At 34.9% G+C, this 22,384-nt stretch overlaps 1 protein-coding gene across 3 annotated transcripts in view; it reads right to left on the bottom strand.

Annotated features, from left to right (window-relative positions):
- Positions 1–21,558, bottom strand: part of LOC109397718 (PAX-interacting protein 1) — a 122,722-nt gene extending 101,164 nt beyond the window's left edge. Inside the window, exons 1-2 of one of the 3 annotated variants that reach the window (XM_019670029.3) lie at positions 21,249–21,558; positions 20,274–20,400 (exon numbers count right to left, since the gene is read on the bottom strand). In XM_019670029.3, the coding sequence (XP_019525574.2) occupies positions 20,274–20,291 (18 nt within the window). In that variant the 5' untranslated portion in view covers positions 20,292–20,400; positions 21,249–21,558. The other 2 variants (XM_019670031.3, XM_019670030.3) reach the window with 2 other exon arrangements.
- Between the last annotated feature and the right edge of the window lie 826 nt (positions 21,559–22,384).

Raw genomic sequence — 22,384 nt, 5'->3', positions numbered from 1 at the left:
TTCTAATTAACTTTCCCAAAAGAGTTTCGATTATTTCGATTATTCGAATTATTGGTAAATAAGCTCCTGAAAAAAATCCGGAGTATTTGCCAATGCAATTTCTAAACACAGTATGTATACTACGTCTTCTACAATAATTATCGAAGTAAATTTTGGAAGTGTCACAGAAGTTTTCGAAACAGTTATCGATAGAATTTTCAAAAGGTTTTACATAAATATTTTGTAAGAATTTCCAAACATAACACTGATGAAATTTCCAACGAATTTGCTGAGAGTTGCCAACAAAAATTTCAAAAGAAATTTCCAAAACAAAACAAAATTATAGCCTCTGAATTTTCTTAATGCACCACTGAGGAATGTCCCACATGATTCGACTGAGGAACTTCCTGATAAACTGCCTAACAAATCACAAAAGATTTTTCAAACAAATGGCCGCGAAAATTCCCAAAAGAGTTTTCTATTGAATTAATAGATTTTTGATTGAACGTGTCTCGTTTGTCAATTTGGCGATTTTACTCAGGCTAACCAAGCCAATTGTAAATAACAATAATTGAATGCTTTGACACAACAGAACAAGTGTTTAATAAACAAATTGAGATTTGAATTGCGAAAAAACCACGTGCTCCGGTGGGAATCAAACCCACGACTCCCAATTCGCTAGACGGTCGCATCTGTCCTCCAAGCTACGGAGCCACTTAACCATCTCCGTCCCCCTGAAGGCGTAGAACTGAGCTCGATTGATCTGCATCTTTTCAAATTCCACTAGAAATCCAGTAATTCTCTCCAGAGTTCTCAAAAATGACACCTTAACTAGTATCTTAACGACATCTAATGAGCGGATCTAATGAGATGTAAAGGGGCTATTAGACTGTTTGTCATAATGACAAATATTTGCCATGGTAGCCCGACATTCATCCGAGGTTGCCATGATTTACATTGTGTTGGTCATTTGGTCGGCGTTAAGTCAGAGAGGGCCATGTGTCTTTTTCCTAATTTCTAGAAAAACTACTTTCAAGTTTGCAACTCTATAAGTTTTGCCATAAATCTTAATAACTCATGAATTTTTGCCATAAATCTTAATAACTATTCATCAAAGAACCGATCTGTTTTGATCGCGAAAAACGTTAAAAAAAGCTTGAAACTGAGAAATTGCTAAATAATTAATTGAACTTAGTCCACTCTGACTGAACGATTTTTGGAAAATCTACAACCAACTACAATTTACACTCAAGTTTGCACATATTTGATGAAAAAATAATGCACAAGTAGGGCAACAGTTAATAGGATAGAAGTATAATGTTAGCAGAAAGTTTGAAATTTGATATTTCTGTTATTACACTGTTGATTACCATTTTCAATTTCAGAGTGAACCAAGTACAACAGTTCAATATCACATGAAGGGTAGTCAATTAATGAGCTATTTAAGAATTCTTAACTTGAACATAAAATAGCTAACAACTTTTGAACGTATTTTCATAGTTCGGTACGTTTTTGAAATATTGTAGTTACACAGTTCATAATAATTTATTCAGAAGACTGGCGTTTTTCAAAAATTCGTTCAGACAGAGTGAACCAAGTACACAATTCTTAAATAACCGGTAAGATCAATTTCTTCATGAAACGGGTATTGGTACATTTGAATATGATGCCCAACAGCTACTAAACAAACATATTTTGGTTTGGAAAGGATTACGAAGAATAAGGTAATTTCAACAATTTTTCTTAGAGACACATGGTCCACTCTGTCTGCACACGAATTTCCACTATTTGCTTCAACACGATGATCTGTAAAATACGATATTGACCATAATAAAATGGATTTTCACGTGCTTTCTTGATCAATAATCATCAGAAAATGCGTTAGGGAGTCATACGATTTGGAAACGTATTATATTTTGATGATAAACTAGTTTGATTATTGGATTTTAACCAATACATATTTTTCAATTCTCTTGACATCAAGCATTTGGTCCACTCTGACTGCACACTATTATCGATTTTCGCAGTTCAATTAAAAGAAAATTGTGCTATAACTCTCGTTAATTGTAACATTGAAAAAATCGGGTGAATGTTCCAAGTAGCTAAAGTAATTCTTAATCAAATGCCTTAAAAATCTAATTTTCGTCAATTTTGTTACTTGGTCCCCTCTGACTTAACGCCGACCATTTGTCGGGCTTGTTTGGCCAAATATTTGTCATGTCTAATGGGACCTTAAGTAATACATAAACTAGCAAAACCAATAAAAACATGGAAAGAGCTTGTCAGTTAGGCATAAGAAAAAGTGATTAAACACATCGTAGCTGGAAATCGTGATTGGCATAAACCCGAGAAGCTGTGTGTGTACACTCTGAAACTTCTTTTTTTTAGATTAGAAACAGATTCTAACAGTGCACGATTCGATGATTTCACTGTTCAGAATCAAGAGATGAACCAGCCTCGGGCTGAAAATCTCTCTAATAAAGATACCTACCTACCTACTGTTCAGAATCAGTGAAATGCTGACCACAGTTGAGATTAGGGGTAACGGCTGCAAGTTACACACTTATTACAACTGAATACCAAAAATTCATCGCATATCCATCAGAGATGCAGGAAAGAAAATGGAACTCCAAACAGTATTAAGAACTCAACATGAAACGAGCTTACCAGTTTGCAAAACAAGCGGGATTTTTAGATGTTTTCACAACGCAAACAACTTCCAACTCTGAACTGGAGCCTAAATTTCACTCAGATTGCCTAAACGGCTTCCATTTCCAAAGGCAACAGGTATTCTGGGCCCATAAACTGTCATGACCGACTGTTTACAAAAGAAACACGGCTGCCTCTGGTAACGGTTTAGTACAGAATTATTTCTTTAACAAACATGACATCTATGATTGATCTAACACTATCTTAGCTACTACGACTGGTTTATCGTTCTTAGTATCATTATGTGATCATAGGGAAATTAAATGCCAATTCAATAATGATCGGATAACTTAGATAGGTGTGTCCCATCAAATATCACGAAGGTTGTAGAAAATTATTATTTTCTTCAAAAATTCAGGCAGATTTTTAAACCATTTTTTTTACTGTTTTCCAAATATTGGAAAATATTTCCTTAAAATTTTAAATGAATTTCACTCCCAAAATCTTACCAAAAATCTAATATTTTCAAGATTTTTTTTTGTTTGTAACTTTTGATATTTAAAATCAACAAACACTGGCGTAGTCTTGGCCCTCGCACTATTTACAGTTATAAAAAACCTTCGCATATCGTTTTAATCCATAGTTTCTGCACCGCTTCTCTTTGTGCTGAAGTTTCCTGTGGTTTCTCGTTCCTCGTCAAACCAGGCATGCATGGTTATGTCGTTTTCTCTACTTCGTGTAGGATAATCAGTTCCATTTTTTTCCGACTACGAGATACACATTCTTTGAAAAATATCGTCTGTAGCCAAGTTTATGTATCGTCTAGGAGCAAGTGTCACCACTTAGGTGCTGTCAGATGGGATGTTGGATATGCTTATCGTCGGTAGCGAATCGAAGGCTTTCCGATCGAATGTCAAGTGAGAAGATACTTTCTTTTTCTTTCTTGTTAGGTTTTCCTGTATGATAGCTGTTTTACCATTCTGTTTAGAGCGTTCTCCATAGGCCTCATCTCATTCCTGTTCCATGTTCATACTTTTGTCTACTATGCCTTGGAACCAACTTTCAACAGAACCCGAAATTTCAAAATGTTCAATTTCCGCGTAGAAACAAGCCAAAATAAAACATCTCCCAGCAACCGCACAATAAGAAACACATTTCCAGTCGAGAGTAAACCTGTATTGCACCAGTCAGTCAGTCAGTCAGCCCAAGTCAGCCAACCATTGTGTGGCAGCCTCAGGGAAGCTTCTAAACCAACCGGCATCAGCGCTCACCTTTGCTGTGGATAGACTGGTGGACAAGATTGCAGCAGCCCAAAACAAAACGAGAAGCTCAACTGCCTTCCCTCGTTGCATTGCATTGCATTGCATTGCATTGTATGTGCTGTTTGTGTGTAGTAAGTATCGATCCGACATAGCTTCCTAGATCTTCTGTGCATCTAGGTAGGTAGGAGTATCTACACAAGGAAGGTGCACCATCTGGAAAATGACTTCGCTGCCACGTTTGTTACTTAGTTCGTTTGACTCTCGCTCCAGGCGGAGTCAAGCAAAGGTGGAGGTAACCTCCGGAGTTTGTTGAAAAGTTGTTGCAAACAGTGCAGTGCAAGACGATGATCGGGGAGATAGGGGTCAAAACAATCTCCCAAGGAAGTGGAAATGAGGGACCACTTTTAAAGTGATATACTATAGTAAAATTATGATTTCCAGTGGTATTGGGACAACTGCATTTTCGAATCTTGCATGGAAAGCAGGGGGTTATTTATTTATTTATTTTTTCTTTTGACAACACGTCAAACTGAGTCAAAATTCAAAATTTCATTATTTTTGGTGCCGGGAAATTATCTTAACAATAATTCAAAGTTTATGTGGGGGCGTTTTTAATATTCTAAAGGAGCAGTCAAGCAATGTTTTTTTTCTTTTGTCCAGTTTTAATTTAAAAATTTGCGTGGCGTATTTTGTTCTGCAGAAGCTGACATAGAAATTGGGTTTCCAGCGAAGTCAAGGCAGTTGTTTTTTTCATCAATTTTTATTTTTATTATTATTATTTTTTTTTTTGACTTGAAACGCCAAGCTGAGTCGAAATTAAAATGTTCATAACTTTTAATACCCGGAAACTATTAAAAAAAACCATTCAAAATATGTATGGAAGCGATTTGTTGGATCACTCCACGGCGTATTTTGTTCTGAGGGAGTTGGCAAGCAAATGTAGTTTCCAGCAGAATCAAATCAACGTCGTTTTTATTTTTTTTTTTTTATTTTTTTTAGCTTAGGAGCTAATTTTAAAATCGATTTTAATTCTGTATGGAATTGATTTATGAAAATATCTCTCGACAGAAACATTCAAGCAAATAGGATTTTCAGCGAAAGAAAGAAAACTGTATTCCTATTTGTTTTTCTTTGTAATTTTTTGAACTACTATACTCTTTTAAAAACCAATTTAAAGTTTATATGATGACGCTTTCCTAGATCACCTCTCGCCGGGTTTTGTACTGGGCCGAGAGATTTTTTAAGTGGTTGATCGGCTGGCGCAAGAAGTGAAATAAAGAAATCTCCTTAAAATAACTTGAGACATCAAAATCCAGCTGTAAAAATCTGAAAAAAATTGTGGCTGTGATGAAAAAGATTCTCTTTTGTAGGTATTACATTTAAAATACAATACATTTTGAAAAACTAGTGAACTGCTTTGGACAGCTACTTTTAATATTATTATTATTAAATTGTTAGGAAGTTTTTTGGGTTCTCAAAACGAAGGTCTGAAAATCACAAAAAAATACAAACCACCTCAAATAGTTGATCTTTTGGGCAGATTTTAAAACCCATAGTAAAAAAAACAAAACCCAATTAATAGAATTTGTTTATGTAAGGTTCAGAGTAACTTAATATCGCAGCCTCCAGTATTCCAACCGACAATCCAGCCATTTTATCCCGATTTCTCCTACACACTCAAGACCGACTACCGTCTGTTTCCGATGTGATCACACTCACTTCTAAATTATAGACTAGACTATATCGAATGTTTGTCCGGTGACGACAACGACGACAAAGACGGCTCCAAGGAGGAGCCGGTACCATTCAAGTTGGGGAAACAATTCACAAGAAAAATGGTAACAAGCAAGCAGTCGAGAACATTCAATGCACAATTGGTGTCGGTCACTACCGTACCTAACCGAATGCAGCGTGTCAGTAGTGTTGTCCCTGGGATGTGACGGGGGGCGCTGGCTGAAAATGGAAACAAATTGCTTTCCGTCGTTGTTCGGTAAAGTGATGGTCACATCCTTCGATGTGACACCTCACAAGCAACCAACCAACAGCCGGTATAGGTATTGTTTGCAGTGGTCAAGTGAAGTTCGCTTGATAGAGGAGTGGTACTTTATTTAGCTTTTTTGGGAAACTTGTTTGAAACGATCTGTTTCGATTGTAGATTGATTTGACAATTGTTTGGATATTTAGGATGAATTGCAGATACAACTGGTACACAGCTCATGCAGAGGTTAGATGAGTAGAACATAGAAAGTAATTGATTTCAAGTTGAAGAAGTTCAAGTTCGATGAAGATATGCTCCCAAAGAACCTCATTGAATATTCGAGCTTTATGATACTTGATAGAACATACCCATTCGTGAATGTCAGTTATTACACATACCACACATTTTGAAATCATTTTATTTTAAATTGCTTCATTTTTTTGTAGTTTATTGGGGGATTCTTTTGGGATTTTTTTGAATGTAACGTTTCCACTTGGAATTATTTTGATTATACCTCTGTAAATTAATTTGGCAAACACACCGAGAGTTTCTTTGCAGCTCTCTTTAGAAATACTCCGCTTATTCTTTTGGGGTTTTCTTCATCAATGTCATTCGCATTTCTTTCGGCAATTTCTTTGAGGAAACTTTCGACAACTCCATCATCATTTATTCTGTGAAAATGTTCATTATTTCCTATGTGAATAATATTAACAATCTTTTCGTGAATTGTTATAATGCATTCTTAGGAATTTGTATGAAAGTTTTTTGAGAATGTCTTTAGTAATTTCATCGGAAACTCTTTCCGCAAGATAATTTTGAAATCCATTTAGAAGTTCCTTTGGGGGAATTTCTTTGGAAAATCCGTTTTGAAATTATTTTGGAAATTCTTCAAGTAATTGTTTAGGGAAATACATTTGAAATTTCTTCGGCTTTTTTTTATAAGAATTCCTAAGGAAACATTTTTGGTGAATTGTTTCAGAAATTTCTATGGACATTACTTCAACTGCTTCTTTAGATTTTTTTTTGTATTTTATCCTTTATTTTTGGAATTGATTAAGTCAATTCCTTAGCAATTTTTTCCACAACTTCCAAAAGAATTCCTTTGATAATTCGTATAGAAATTTCTTGGTCAGTTTTTTGGAAATTGCATCTGCAATTTTTTGGGATTTTTTTTTTTGGTAATTCATAGCCCGCCTCTGTGTATTTTTTATTGTAATTTTTTCGGGAATATCTCACGCAGCTTTCTAACTTTTTAGAAGTAAAAAGAAAATCGGGATAAGTACTGTTCCTTTCAATTCCACTAAGAATTTTCATCGCTTGAAAGATACGTATTTTGACCTCAACTGTAAGGTCGTCTTCAGTGTCTCGTACTTGACTCGACTGATATTGGAGACGACCTTACAGTTGAGGTCAAAATACGTATCTATCAAAGGATGCAAATTCTTAGTGGAATTGAAACGAACAGTACTTAACCCGATCTTCTTTTTACTAATAGGTACTCCACTAATACGCCCAGGTTCCTCATCATATTTTTTTGACAATTCTTCCAGAAACCCCTTAGAATTTTTGAGAATTTATGAATTTTTGAAATTCCTAAAATAATTTACTGGGAAATTTTCAAATGAATTGCCGAAAGAATTTATAGTGAAATTGCCAAAAATGCGTCCTGTGAAATTTTCGAAGAAAAAAAACGATAGATTTTCCATAAGAAAGAATCTCTCAATAAAATTGCTGTTTGAATTCCCAAAGAAATTTCTTTATAAAAATTCAAAAAAAATTTAAAAAATAATGAAAAGAAATGGCTGTTGAAATTATCAAAGAAATTTCCAAAGGAGTTGCCGAACAAATTCGGAACCACCGGAAAACATTCTCAAAATGAAACTTGCTGAAAAAAATCTTGGTGAAATTGACGAAGTTATATGTAAATTAATTACCAAAGCACGTGCCAAAGAAATTGATGAAGGATATAAAAAAATCTAAATAGATTTCCGAAGAATTTCCCAAATAAAAATTACGAACTAATTTCAAAGACATTACTGGAGAAGTTCACAGAGCAATTGTCAAAGGGATTCTTGCCGAAGGAATTCCCAAAGCAAATTACATGAATTTACGAATATATAATCGAATCTATTCCCAAATTTATTGCCGAAAACATTCCAAATGCATTACCGAAGAAATTCTACCACAAATTCCAAAAAAATGTCGAATATATATCCAATGAACCCACAGCCGTCAAAATTTGAGTAATAAAAAAAATAATGGAGTGCAATAAAATTATTACTGGTTAATTTTCCACGAATAAATTCTGGAAAATTAAATTTTACTAAATTATTGAGCACAGGTTTGACCTGTTATCAAAAATTCGTCTAAAAAATATTAAAAATTAAGAAAAAGTTGTATAGAACTAAACTAAAACTAACTGAAATCAAAATAAAATAAGACAAATAAAGAAAAATTTATCTCAACACTGATCTGGAAAAATAGTGTTTTCTCAAATTTTTCAGAATTTTATTGTTAACGAAAAATTCACAAAAGGAACAGAAACTTTATAATTCGATCATCGTAAAACAAGGCGTTTGTATCTAAATTTCAGCATTTTGGGCTCAAGTCCCATGGCTTATCTTCATGTGTCAATCAAAACCATGAGAACGCACACATTTGTATGAAACCTTTATTAACTGTTTGCCGCGCTAGGCAAAAGCTAAGGATTTTCTTTTTTGTTTAAAATATTGAACGTTTTGCAACTATGTATAAAGATATGCTAATAATACAGCCATTCCATAGAAAAACGAAAAAATGCAACTCCGATTATCTTGTTCGATTTTAATTGGTGTTTCTCGGTGATGATATTAAATTAAAATCGTAATTTGGTTTTACGTTTCAACCTACTTTTATTTTTCGGTCATCCTCAGAACTGTCATATAAAAGGAACAATAAACAATTTTTCACATTAATTACAATCACATAATTACAAACATTTACAATTTTCAAATTTCTAGTCTAAACACTTACAATTTCCGCCGCGCCTGCGTTCTTTGGGGCGGCACACTTAATTCTAATTATCTATGTCATGTTCCGTCTCGGTGTCGTCTTGTTCGTCGTTGGTCGTCTTTCAGTTTGTGTATCAAGTTATTGTATGTGTTTGAGAACCCGTCTACGTCACGCTGTAAATTAACCGTCGTTTCTCTGTTTATCTTAATGTGAACTACCTCTGCTGCTAGTCTGCTCGCGTCATTGTTGATTCTCTCCAGAATTCTAGTTCGAGAGAAGTCAAAACGATGTCCGTTGTCTAGCGCGTGTTGGGTGAGTCCTGTAGCTGATGCGTTCGTGCGTACTGAGTTCTTGTGTTGCGCTATGCGCTTGTCAAGTGTTTGAGATGTCTGTCCGATATATTCCTTACGTTCGCATGCTCCACAAGGTATAGAATACACTACATTTGTCTGTTTTAATGGTGGTATAGTGTCTTTCAGTTTCGTAAAAATAGTGGTTTTTACCTTGTCGCATGGTTTGAAGGAAGCGGTGATGTCATGTTTTTTCAACGTCTTGCTCACCTTCTCGCTGAGACCCGGTACGTATGGAATGGACACATATTTTTTTGGTTCCTCATTGCACTCCCTCTCTAATGTGTTGTACAACCGGTGTACCCGATCTCTCACCGTTCGTTGAATGAGATTCTCCGGGTAGTTGTTGTTGCGGAGAATGCTTTTTACCGTTCCAATGCTCTCCTGTCTTCGTTCGACGTCCGTGAGTTTGAGTGCTCGATCGACCAAAGCGATCATCGTGTTTACCTTGTGGGTATGCGGGCTTTCCGAGTTGTAGTCGAGGTAGCGCCCATCCTTCTGCTTGGGGAACCAGACCTTCTGGATTCGCTCTTCGTTTCTCGTGAGTGTGAGATCCAGAAAGCGAAGTGATCCATTCGTCTCCTCTTCTACGGTGAACCTCAGTTTCTCATCGATGGCGTTGAAATGCTCCACCACCTTCTCCACATCCTCCTTTCTCCCCATTAGGAAGCAATCATCGACGTACCTTCTGTACACTGTCAGTGGGATGTGTTTCTGCTCTAGTTTGGTCATGGCCTCCTGTTCCACCTTCTCCATGATTAGATTTGCTATCACTGGTGAAAGCGGGGAGCCCATGGGGACCCCCGTTGTTTGGGCATAGAATTTTCCGTCGTATTGGAAAAAGGATGCTTCGAGAACAGTTTTCATCGCCTGCTTGAAAATTTCCCATGGTATGGTGGTGTGTTCTTGAAGTTCTCCCCATTTTTCTTCCACCAGATCGTACACCTTCTCCACTGGAACACTGGATGGGCGCTACCTCGACTACAACTCGGAAAGCCCGCATACCCACAAGGTAAACACGATTATCGCTTTGGTCGATCGAGCACTCAAACTCACGGACGTCGAACGAAGACAGGAGAGCATTGGAACGGTAAAGAGCATTCTCCGCAACAACAACTACCCGGAGAATCTCATTCAACGAACGGTGAGAGATCGGGTACACCGGTTGTACAACACATTAGAGAGGGAGTGCAATGAGGAACCAAAAAAATATGTGTCCATTCCATACGTACCGGGTCTCAGCGAGAAGGTGAGCAAGACGTTGAAAAAAACATGACATCACCGCTTCCTTCAAACCATGCGAAGCATGCGAACGTAAGGAATATATCGGACAGACATCTCAAACACTTGACAAGCGCATAGCGCAACACAAGAACTCAGTACGCACGAACGCATCAGCTACGGGACTCACCCAACACGCGCTAGACAACGGACATCGTTTTGACTTCTCTCGAACTAGAATTCTGGAGAGAATCAACAATGACGCGAGCAGACTAGCAGCAGAGGTAGTTCACATTAAGATAAACAGAGAAACGACGGTTAATTTACAGCGTGACGTAGACGGGTTCTCAAACACATACAATAACTTGATACACAAACTGAAAGACGACCAACGACGAACAAGACGACACCGAGACGGAACATGACATAGATAATTAGAATTAAGTGTGCCGCCCCAAAGAACGCAGGCGCGGCGGAAATTGTAAGTGTTTAGACTAGAAATTTGAAAATTGTAAATGTTTGTAATTATGTGATTGTAATTAATGTGAAAACTTGTTTATTGTTCCTTTTATATGACAGTTCTGAGGATGACCGAAAAATAAAAGTAGGTTGAAACGTAAAACCAAATTACGATTTTAATTTAATATCATCACCGAGAAACACCAATTAAAATCGAACAAGATCAAGTAAGCGGTGCTCAAAGCCATATCAAGAAGAAAAAAAACTCCGATTATCGCAAAACTTGGTGGATTTGTAGTTCATCGAAAATAATTAGACCCGTATTTTTTATTTCGTCATTAGGATGACCAATTTTCGGATAGGGTGATCCTAAAAATCAAGGTTTTTAAAAACTGCAAATTTTCAAAAAATCATAACTTTTGAACCAATTAACCGATTTTAAACTTTTGTTTTTGTTTGAAAGCTATTGAATTTTAGTTTTCAGGAATGCGTTGAATGGAAAAACCTGTGTTTTTGTGCAAAAGAAATATATGCAAATATATTAGTTTTTTCACGTTTTTGTGGTCTCGGGACCAAAGAGGAACCCTGGTTTTATATTTTTATCTGAAAATTTAGGAAGTTTGGCGTAACGTATCGAAAAATCAGAGATGTATGTTTTTAGTATTTAAGATATGATGTTTTGAATATCGAGAGTCATGTACTTTAATACTAACTGCTCTAAAATTGACTGTCATTGAAAATCTTCATAAAATTATGCCTTGTTTTGCTTTTAAAGTGATTCCTGGTCTTTTTGGTATCCATACATGTATAAGGATTCAAAATACAATCAAATTAGAAAAACATGTTTTGTTTGGGAAAATTTCTCCTTTTATTTTCAGAAAACCATATCTCAAAAACTAAAAAACATACATCTCTGATTTTTTTATATGTTACGCCAAATTTCCTGAATTGTCTGATAAAAATATAAAACCAAAGTACCTCTTTGGTCCCGAGATCATGAAAACGTGAAATAACGTATTTTTCCGTATTTTTAACTAGAATTCAATAGCTTTCAAACGAAAAAATAAGAAGTTTAAAATCACCCTATCTGAATATTGGTCACGCTAATGACGAAATAAAAAATACGGGTCTAATTATTTTCAGTACTTCGGCTTCCCAAACTAACATAGTCTTAAGGCAGTAATAAATTGTAAAATGTAAAATCAATGTAAAAACAAAAGATTTCGGCTCAGCTATGCCCATGTGGCGCCCGAGCCTTCCAAATAAACGAATAAGTAAAAAAAAAAAAAAATATTTTCGATGGACTACAAAACCACCAAGTTTCACAATAATCGGAGTTGCACTCTATCGTTTTTCTATGGAATGGCTGAATATCTGCCGATGAATAAAAAAAATATTTTTTTTGCGTTAATCCTTCTCGAAAGAGCATCATGAGCTCTTTCATAGATTCCTTCTGATATGATTTCAGTTTTCTTTCTTCTAAAATTTTTGAGAATGCCACATGATTCCTCTATAAAATTTCCTTGACATTCATTCAGGGATAACAAAATAAATTCCTACTCAACAAATCTATCAGGCACTAGAAATAATTAATATTATGTATTCCAATACAATTATCAGAAATTAGAGATTTTACCAGGGTTTTCTTTTGAGATACGCGTCACAAATTCCTCCACGATCCACCCTTCCATAAAAGTATCAGAAATATGCCACATATTCGAGGAGAGACGCTAACAAAAGTTTCTTTAGAGATTTTGCCATTGATTTTATTCAAAAATAAATCCTAGTATTTTTTTTTCTTTTTATTTTGAAGTTTTGCCGATGATTTTGGACGACGCAAGTCCTTCGACGTTACCATGCTTCAGCAAGGAACTAATGGTAGGTGAGTTCATAATATCAAGCAGCAATCTACGCCATGGGAAACTTTAACCAAAATTGTGGTCGAGATTTGCTTCACATTATTTAACTTGAAATTCAAGAACGGATCTGTGTCCCCACAAGGAAAAGATCTGCAACCCGCTTAATGTTAAGACCAATTTCATGTGAATCCATCCAATAATTAACAAGACCCTTCTGGAATCCAATGAAACTATGGGAGGTGGGTGTGAAGACACATTATTTTCAAACTTTTTTTTAATTGTCAAGCTAAAAATTTAAAAATGGCTGGAGATGTTAAAAAAATGCGTAGGACGATTTTTAACAGATAGATTAATGTTTTTAAATGGTTTTATTTTATTTTTTTTAATTTATGTCTTCTTGTATGTTAGGGTTTTCGCTCCACGATTGCGTATTGTATGGCCAGCGTGCCTATCTGGGTCATCAGCATCTTACTAGGGTTAAAGCAATAAACATAATATCATAATAAGTTATATCCCTGATGGTCTAATCAAGATCAATATCAATTGTTGGCTTATTCCGAATAACGTAGACGAAATAACTATTAAACATTTTCACTACCTTGAATCCAATCCATAAATTTAAACTTTATGATCATATGATAATCATCGGAAAGAGATTGAAATCATTAAAATACCGGAAAAACTTTTATCACTCTAGAACGAAACGCATCAGCTAGGATAAAAATTTAAAAATTAAATTTTTTAAAAAATCAAAATTTTAATTTTTTTTAACAAAAATTACAAAGTTTTAATGAACATTCTAGAAAAAGTTGCATTTATTTTTATTTCTAGCATTCTAGAAAAAGTTGCATTACAAACCAAAAACATTGGATAAAAATCTAAAAAAAATCAAATTGTGGCCACCAACATGGTATCATAAGATGTTTTATACCAAATATCTCATCACACATATTTTAATCAGCGTAACCCCAAAATCTTCAAAAATCTTGTGCTTTGGTCAATGATTGCTCCTGATACGCCCTCTACTAAGTATTCAGCAGCGATAACAACGTACAAAATGGCATCGAATCGGTCGACGATCACCCGTGGTTTAAATGCCGAGCATCTCTTACAAAATTTAAAAAAAAAACAAGTAAAAAATATATAAAAAGTTGCAAAATTTTAGATGATTTACCAAAGAAATTGCTAAACAAATTGTGCAAGCATGTTCAAAGGAGTTGGCCAAATTAATTCCAAACAAAAGCATTCTTCTTTTTTCTTCAGGTTTCCAACTTTTCCTTCGTGAATTTCTCTAGGATGAAATTTTTGAAATGTCCCATTTTGAAATTTATTTGGAACTTTCTTTGGAATTTTCATCGATAATTTCTTTGGGCATTCTCTCTCAGCAATTTCTTTGAGAACGACTCCGGCAATCTATGAGAATTTTTTTCTGCAGTTTTTTCGTAAATTGCACCGACATTTTTTTTAGAAAATCCAAAGAAAGAAGAAGAAAGAATTTCTTCGATAACTTCCAAGGAAGCATGTTTGGCAATTCCTCTGGTAATTTCTTCGCCCATTTCACAGACAAACATTTTAGGATTTTTTTTTCCACAATTTCTTCAGCATTTTTTTTTTTTTTTGGGAATTGCTTCGACCATCCCTTTGGAAATTTATTTGGCAATTCCTTACCAACTGGAATGAGCCATTTTACAAAACTATAACAGTTTTTATATTGATATTGAAAAAGGTGTAAGTAAGACACTTCCCGTTTAATTTTCATCTATTATTATTATTGACTTTTTATTATGGGGAAATTCAGCCCGAGGTTCATCCCCGTATTTTCATCTATAGATTTCAAAAAAAAAACTTCCTTATAAATTTCTAAAGAAATTGCTGAAGAAATCTCCATAGTACTTCCTAGGGATTTCTCAACAAGATTACCAGAAGAGTTGCCCAATAATGTTCCGAAGACATTGCTCAAGAAATTCGTTTAAAAATTCCAAAAAAATATAACAAACCATTTGCAAAGAAATTGGCCAAATAAATTCTCTAAAAATTGCCGAAAAAGATCTCAAAGGAATTTCGTATGTCATTGGTAAAAAAAAATCGCCGGAAGGATTTCAAAGGAGTTGCTAAAGAAGTTTTGTCATTGGGAAAAATCCCAAGAAATGTCCAAGCACATTACCACAGTCCCTGCCGAAGTGATTTTTAAAGGCATCAACAATTAATTCTAAAGTTGGTTGATTTGAAATAGTTCCCAAGAAAATTTAAGATAGTTTAATGCCAATGTCAATCAAATTGGTAGTTTAAATTTTATTTATTTTAAGAGCAATCGATGCAACAAACTTTGACGAAATAGTTATGAAAACACTTCAAATAATTGTTGTATTGTTACATTATGCCATGAATGTAACCATAAACTTAAAGTAAACTTAGGTAATCTAATTTTAGATTAAGAAGCCATTCATTACGAAGTTTATGAACAAGTTTTTGCGGAACATTTTATTTTTGTTACAAATTGTTGATTTTTTAGATTTGTAAAGGTTTTGTACATAAATTCCAAAAAAAAACATGTAGTAACTATTGTGAACCTTAAAAAACATTGTCAGGAAATAAAAATTAGGTACAGTCAAGGACCATCATCTGAATTATATTATTTTAAAATTGTTGCACTATTTCGTTCAAATTCTACCAAATGCAATTCTCACCGAAAACGATGACATAATTTTTAGAAATGCAAATCATAGGGATTGAAATTTAAAAAATAAGTCCCTTGACCTTTTTCGACGGTTTTGTAGTTTCTCAAAAAAAAAAAAAGAAAAAAATATATGGAAAACTTGCAAAAAATAGTAACACAGAGGTGTCAGATATACATATTTCTCTGTATTATACAGATTTTATAGGCAAAGAAATATCTGAAGGAATAGTCGAACCAAAAATAGCGTTCAAGATAAAAAAAATCAATCCAAAAACTATCATAGTTATTTCACAAAAACCAAAACAGAATTTTTAAAATTTTCCAAATTTTTGAGCACAGGATTGATAATTTATGTTTGTTTGAATTCCTTCAATGGATGTACAATTAAAATAAGTTATAAGCAAAAACCATAGTACTTTTTTTATAAACTGCTTTTAGAAAGTCTTGAAATGTTCCCAAATTCGTTATGACTCATTAAGTGCGAATTCAATTTTTGTTTTTTTTTTCTCCATGTGGTATGTTCTACTACGGTTTTTTTTTATAAAATTCACTATTTTACAAAACAAAAGTCGTGTACTTTTCTCAACGACCAACATTTTTGATGCATAATTATGTGCTGTTATCAAGATCGTGCTTCAAAAAATTTCAAGGAGAATAGTTTCTGAGCATTTTTTTTTTTCCTGAAAATCGAGCTTTACGGTTTTTAAAAATATGCACAAAAATATAAATATCTTGCGTTGCGGTCAACCAGTTTTCTATATTTTTAAAAAAATAGAAAGCTGAATATAATATGTTTCGATCATCTGAATATAATTCTTGCATCAAATTAGTGACATCCGAGATATTGGTGATTATATTGACCGATCTCCTTAAATTCGAGCAAAACTTCCAAAAAACTAATGTCTCATTTTTAGTTAGTCATAGTAGTAGTAGTTAGTCATAGTAAAATTTTCAGGAAAAAAAAACGATTTCAAATCGACAGCCTCATATGGAAAGATGACGAAATTTCAAAAAAAAAAAAAAAAAAAAAAAAAAAAAAAAAAAAAATCTTTCACGGTGGAGCGGACCTGGTGTGATGGTTAGAACACTTGACTATCACGCCGAGGACCTGGGATCGAATCCCACTCCCAACAAACTCACAAAATGTGAGTTCTTCCTTCGGAAGGGAAGTAAAGCGTGGGTCCCGAGATGAACTAGCCTAGGGCTAAAAATCTCGTTAATACAGATACAAAAAAAAAAAATCTTTCACGTTTTCGTACTCAAAACGATTTCAAAAAATGCTGTAACTAGTGTAATTAGGTCGTTCCATATATTTTTTCACATTTTTATCACACAACTCTTGGACAGGTGAAAGAGAGAAAAAAATTGTTGAGAAAGTTTTGAGGAAGACCAGATATTTTGATAAAAAAAAAGCAAAATATAAAATTCCGCCAATTTGTTTGAACGGGGGATAAAAAAAGTCAAAATTAAATTTGTGAATTTATACAAAAATATGAAATGAATTTATAAAAAAATAAAAGAAAGGAAGATTTTACTTGACTCATATTTTTCACAGCTCTGGAAATAATTGATTTTCCACTAATTTGCCAGAATTTTAATTTTCTAGGGAACCATGCAAAGAACATAAACATTATAATTCTATCATCCCAGAACAAGGCTTTTGTCTCTAAACTTCAGTATTTGAGGCTTAAGTTCGTGGCTTATCTTCTAATGTCAATCAAAGCCCAAACAACTCACAGATCTATATGAAATTTTAAACTGTTTTACAAGCTAGGCAAAATTTATGATTTTTTTTTTCAATGTTACCGGCTTTGATGTTTAAATATAAAACGTTTTTTAAACTATAAAGGCATTCGTAAAATTAGAAAGACTTTCAACTTTTCTATGAAATAAAATTTGCATATATTTCAAATTTCTCCAAGGTTTTCTTCCAAGAATTGCACCAAGAATTTCACCTAGATCAACCCTACCATACAAGCATCAGAAATATGCAAGAAATTTGAGGGACGCTAACAAAAATTTATAGATTTTCCATTTTTCGTTTTTTTTTTTATTATTTTATTTTTAGTTTCTGCCAAAAGTTTTGGACGACGCAAGTCTTTGAACATTGCTATGTCTCAGCAAAGGACTATCAGCAAGTGAGTTCATAATATCAAGCAGCAATCTTAACCGAGGGAAACGTCGATAAAAATGGTGGTTAAAATTTGCTCTCCGGTCAAGTATACTCATCAAATCATTTCCCTTGAAATTCAAGAACTAATGGGCACAGAACCAAGGGCAAAAAATCTGGAATCCCCTAGAAGTAGGTAAAGGCCAATACCATGTGAACTGATCCAGTAATTGACAAGGCCCTTCTAGCACAACTTTTCAAACTTTTTTTTTAATTGTCAAGCCAAAATTTCAAAGGTGACTGAAGTTTTTTATTCTTTTAGATTGAATCAAAACCAATGAACTCATCAAAAAAAAATGCGTACAAACGATATTTAACAGAAAGCTCCGACTTTTATGTAAATAAAAAAAAAGAAAAAAATATATTTAAAAGGGTTTTATTTCCATTTTTTTATTTTTGTCTACTTGAATGTAAAAATCAATGAATATAATTTTATAATAAGAAATATCTCTGATAATCTAAACAAACATTAGGAATATACAAGAAATTTGAGGGACGTTAACAAAGTTTTTTATATTTTCCATTTTTTGTTTTTATTTTATTTTAGTATTAGGTTCTGCCAAAGATTTTGGACGACGCAAGTCTTTGCACGTTGCTATGCCTCAGCAAAGGGCTATTAGCATGTGAATATATCAAGCAGTTATCTAAACCGAGGGAAACGTCGATAAAAACGGTGGGTAAAATTTGCTCTCTATTCAAGTATAAACAACAAATTATTTCCATTGAATTTCAAGAACGGAAGGGCACAGAACCAGGGGCAAAAAATCTGGAATCCCCCAGAAGTAAAGGCCATGACCATGTGAACTGATGCAGTAATTGACAAGACCCTTCTAGCATCCAATGAAAGTATGTGGGGTGGGTGCGAGGACACAACTTTTCAAAAATTTTTTTTAATTGTCAAGCCAAAGTTTCAAAGGTGACTGAAGTTTTTTATTCTCTTAGATTGAATCAAAACTAATGAACCCATTAAAAAAATGCGTAAAAACGATATTTAACAGAAAGCTCTGACTTTTATGCAAATAAAAAAAAAAGAAAAAATATATTTAAAAGGTTTTTTTTTCATTTTCTTTTTTATCTTTGTCTGCTTGAATGTAAAAATCAATAAATACAATTTTATAATAAGAAATATCCCTGATGATCTAAACAAACACCAGGAATATGCAAGAAATTTGAGGGACGCTAACAAAGGTTTATAGAAACGTCGATAAAAATGGTGGTTTAAATTTGCTCTCCAGTCAAGTATACAGATCAAATTACTTCCCTTGAAATTCAAGAACGGATGGGAACAGAACACAGGGCAAAAAATCTGGAATCCCTCAGAAGTAAAAGCCAATACCATGCGAACTGATCCAGTAAGACCCTTCTAGAATACAATGAAACTATGTGGGGTGGATGTGAAGACACAACTTTTTAAACTTTTTTTTATTTAATTATCAAGTCAATATTTCAAAAATGACTGAAGTTTTTTGTTCTTTCAGTTTAAATTAAAACTAATAGAACCCATTCAAAAAAAATGCGCTTTAGCGATTTTTTAACAGAAAGCACTGACTTTTATGTAAATAAAAAAAAGAAAAAATATGTATAAATGGGTTTTTCATTTTTATTTTATTTTTGTCTACTTGAATGTAAAAAGCAATAAATGTAATTTATTAATAAGAAATATTCCTGATGATCTAAACGAACCTTAAGACAAGCAGCATAAATGGCTGCTTTGGTTTGAATTTTCAATTAATGCATATGATGACGAAAACTTTAAACAATTACACTATGTTGATTCCAATTCGTGAATTTAAATTTTCAAACTGTTGCATGATCATCCTCGAAAAGAGATCAGAATAAATAAAAGACTAAAAAAAGTTTCATTCCTTTTTCTTTTTCTAGAACAACCCAAAGTAGTTTTGAGAAAAAAATTTAAAAAAAAATAGAATTCCTTTTAAAAATAGAATTTTAGAATTAATTTTTTTAAATTTTTAGAATTTTCTAATAATATTTCCAAAAATCTTACAAATTTGCTTTTGAGTTCTTTAAGATATGAACCCTTAATCAAATTCATCTCCAACTACTTCAATGCAAAAGTTATTCGCGCGGATCTCATATGCTCATATACATTCTGTATTTATATTAAAAAAATTAAAAAAAAAAGAAAAATTGAAAAAAAAGTACAACACGTTCCTGTGTGGTAAATTTGGTGGACTAACTTTAAAGTTTCGGTTGATTTTGAAGAATATTGGCCACCGATTTCGAGGAATTGTATTGAAATTTTGGGTAGTAGATCGATTACCGAAGTGTTATCAACACATTAAAAAAAAACTTTACCAAAAATTTGAAAAAAGGTTTGTAAAGCTTTGTAAAATCTGTGCATACTTTGGAGCATACATTCTTCTGAACTACTTTAACCCGGGAGCGGTCGCGTCGTGTACTGAGTACACGCACCATGAAAAATGCACGCTTTTGGTATACAGCGTGAGCGTGGCGTCGTTGCAGGTAGTCAAAGACGCGACTGCTCGAGGGTTAACAAATGCTCTTGGAATTACTACATGAGATATGTAGGAGATCGATTACCGAAATACTATTAACACTTAAAAATTATCCACATATATTTTTGTTTTCTTAAATAAATAAAAAAAAACACATTATATCAACAAAAAAAGCAAGTAAAACTCAATTATCACACTTACCGTTCTCTGGAATCTCATCCTTCTATCCAATCTATGCGTTGTATAACTGCTACTACTCCTGCTCCAAAGTAATAATCTCCTGCTTTCCTTTCAAACCACTAAACAAACACTTTTCACTAATCAAACCCTACATAAAAATGAAGTAAAAAGAAAAAAACGAAACGAAAGAAAAAAAATAACAATAGAAATTATAATCCGATTTCAAATCCGTTTCCGAGCTTCGCTGGAAAGTGCCCCGAACGGTAGCGTTATATCAGCCCCAGAAATGTATCAATTTCACTTTCAATTGAAATTCGCTTCAACAATAACTGAATCCGTAAACTAAATATCAATCAAATCCAATTCATATGCACATCGATCGGTTATGACTCTCGGATCGCGCCTAGGATCCGTTGTTCCGATTATTAATGCCAGTCCCGTCCAATCCGCTGGTTCGATCGATCGTTCGTTCATTCGTCCGTCCAGGGGTGGTAAATCACACTGTTGCGAGCTCTTCTTCACCGAAATCCGTTTCTTGCACTCACAATCGCACACCGCACCGCAAATGCTACTTTGAGGGAGCCCTAGTGCTTCACCACTGAATGTTGATATGAATATGAGCACAAAGCACACCGAGCCGTTGGATCGAACCGTCAGCTAACTTCTTTTCCCACTCGATCACACGGCGAGCACCTCGCGACCGATCTCCTGGCTGTACGTGGTGTGTTCCTATAACTTGCCACCCCCTTCAGGAGGGTTCCACCGATTTAGTTGAAATCTAATGATTTCGACACTGAACAGTCACTCTGTTTCGCCATGTTAGAGGCTTCTTTTACTGTCACTAATTGATTCACTGGCGGCGGCAATCCTTGAACTTCAGTTCTGATCTTCAAAGCGAACTTGATAATCCTTTCCACAGGAATCCTTCCGAACTGTTCCTTCCCGTTCCCGTTCGATCAACACCCTCGAAAAAAAAGGATTAAAACTCAAACTCACACGCGTCCGACGCTAATCTTCGACTAAAACAGAGAGAGGAGGGACGATCCGGACCGACTGACTACACCAGGGGACGTTCTTTAGCCAAATGCCTTTAATGACCTATCCTGCACAGTGTTTTATAACCTTCCCGGGTAGGTACACCGACCGACGATGGCGACAACCAGCGACCACAGCTAGTAGCGATCAACCGAGCGGGCGGGCGTCGCGACGCCTGCAAGTGAGTTTTGCGGAGCGCAACGAGCAGCACGCGATCCAACAACAAACAACCCGGGTGGCGCTCTCACCTTAGGACCCCCTATAGCACCTGGCTGAAACAACAATGAACCGCTGCTGACTGACTGTGGAGCGAAGCTCCGCTGATGGATCCAGGTGTGGAGGTAGCAACAGAAGTCGCGATCGCGCGCCACTTGACTCGGCTCTGCTCTGCGGTTGTGCTCAGCTGGGGTCTCTCCTTCACGTTCGAGAGGTTCTCCGGATGGTGCCACCGCAGAGCAAGAGATCGAACGCGTGTGAAAATTCGCTCCACGATCCGGTGGCTTTTCGCGCCACTACCTACTGAGAGTGAGAGTGGTCGGTGCGCTGCTCTGCTTGCTTAGGGGGCGTTCAGTCAGCAAGTAGTGTGGAGCTAACGCTGTTTGCAGTTTTTCCTTTCGTTGGAGCTGCAGCTATAAGCTGGTGAGAATTGTTGTGGCTATGACTGGGATTGCATATTTACACCGTTCGGTTAACGATTACGCGGTGTAATCCGTGCAAAAATGTAGAGAGACATCAACGATGGAGTACAAACGAACCTTGCTCTGATCGTATGCATGTTTTGGTAATCATTCAGATGAATTGCAGGATTGTTTGTGAGTTTTGGATGTCTTATATGTTTGTGACAAACATTATTTAATAAATTTCACGTCGAAACAATGGATTGCCTTAAAAGCATTGTTTGTGTCGCTGACAGATTTCGAACCGATCTTAATTTAAATCTGGGTTTAGATTTGCTTTATTATGCTTCTAAACTTTTCAAATATTATGCCTCTCAAGAAAAATCAGAATATGGCGATTATCTGCCTCTGGCTTCTTATATAAGCGCGACAGTCACTAATCATAACAGCGGTACAAGATTTAAAAGTATATAATTCCAT

Source organism: Aedes albopictus, chromosome 1 (genome assembly GCF_035046485.1).
Source record: "Aedes albopictus strain Foshan chromosome 1, AalbF5, whole genome shotgun sequence".
NCBI lineage: Eukaryota > Metazoa > Arthropoda > Insecta > Diptera > Culicidae > Aedes > Aedes albopictus.
This window is presented reverse-complemented; position numbering and strand designations above follow the sequence as displayed.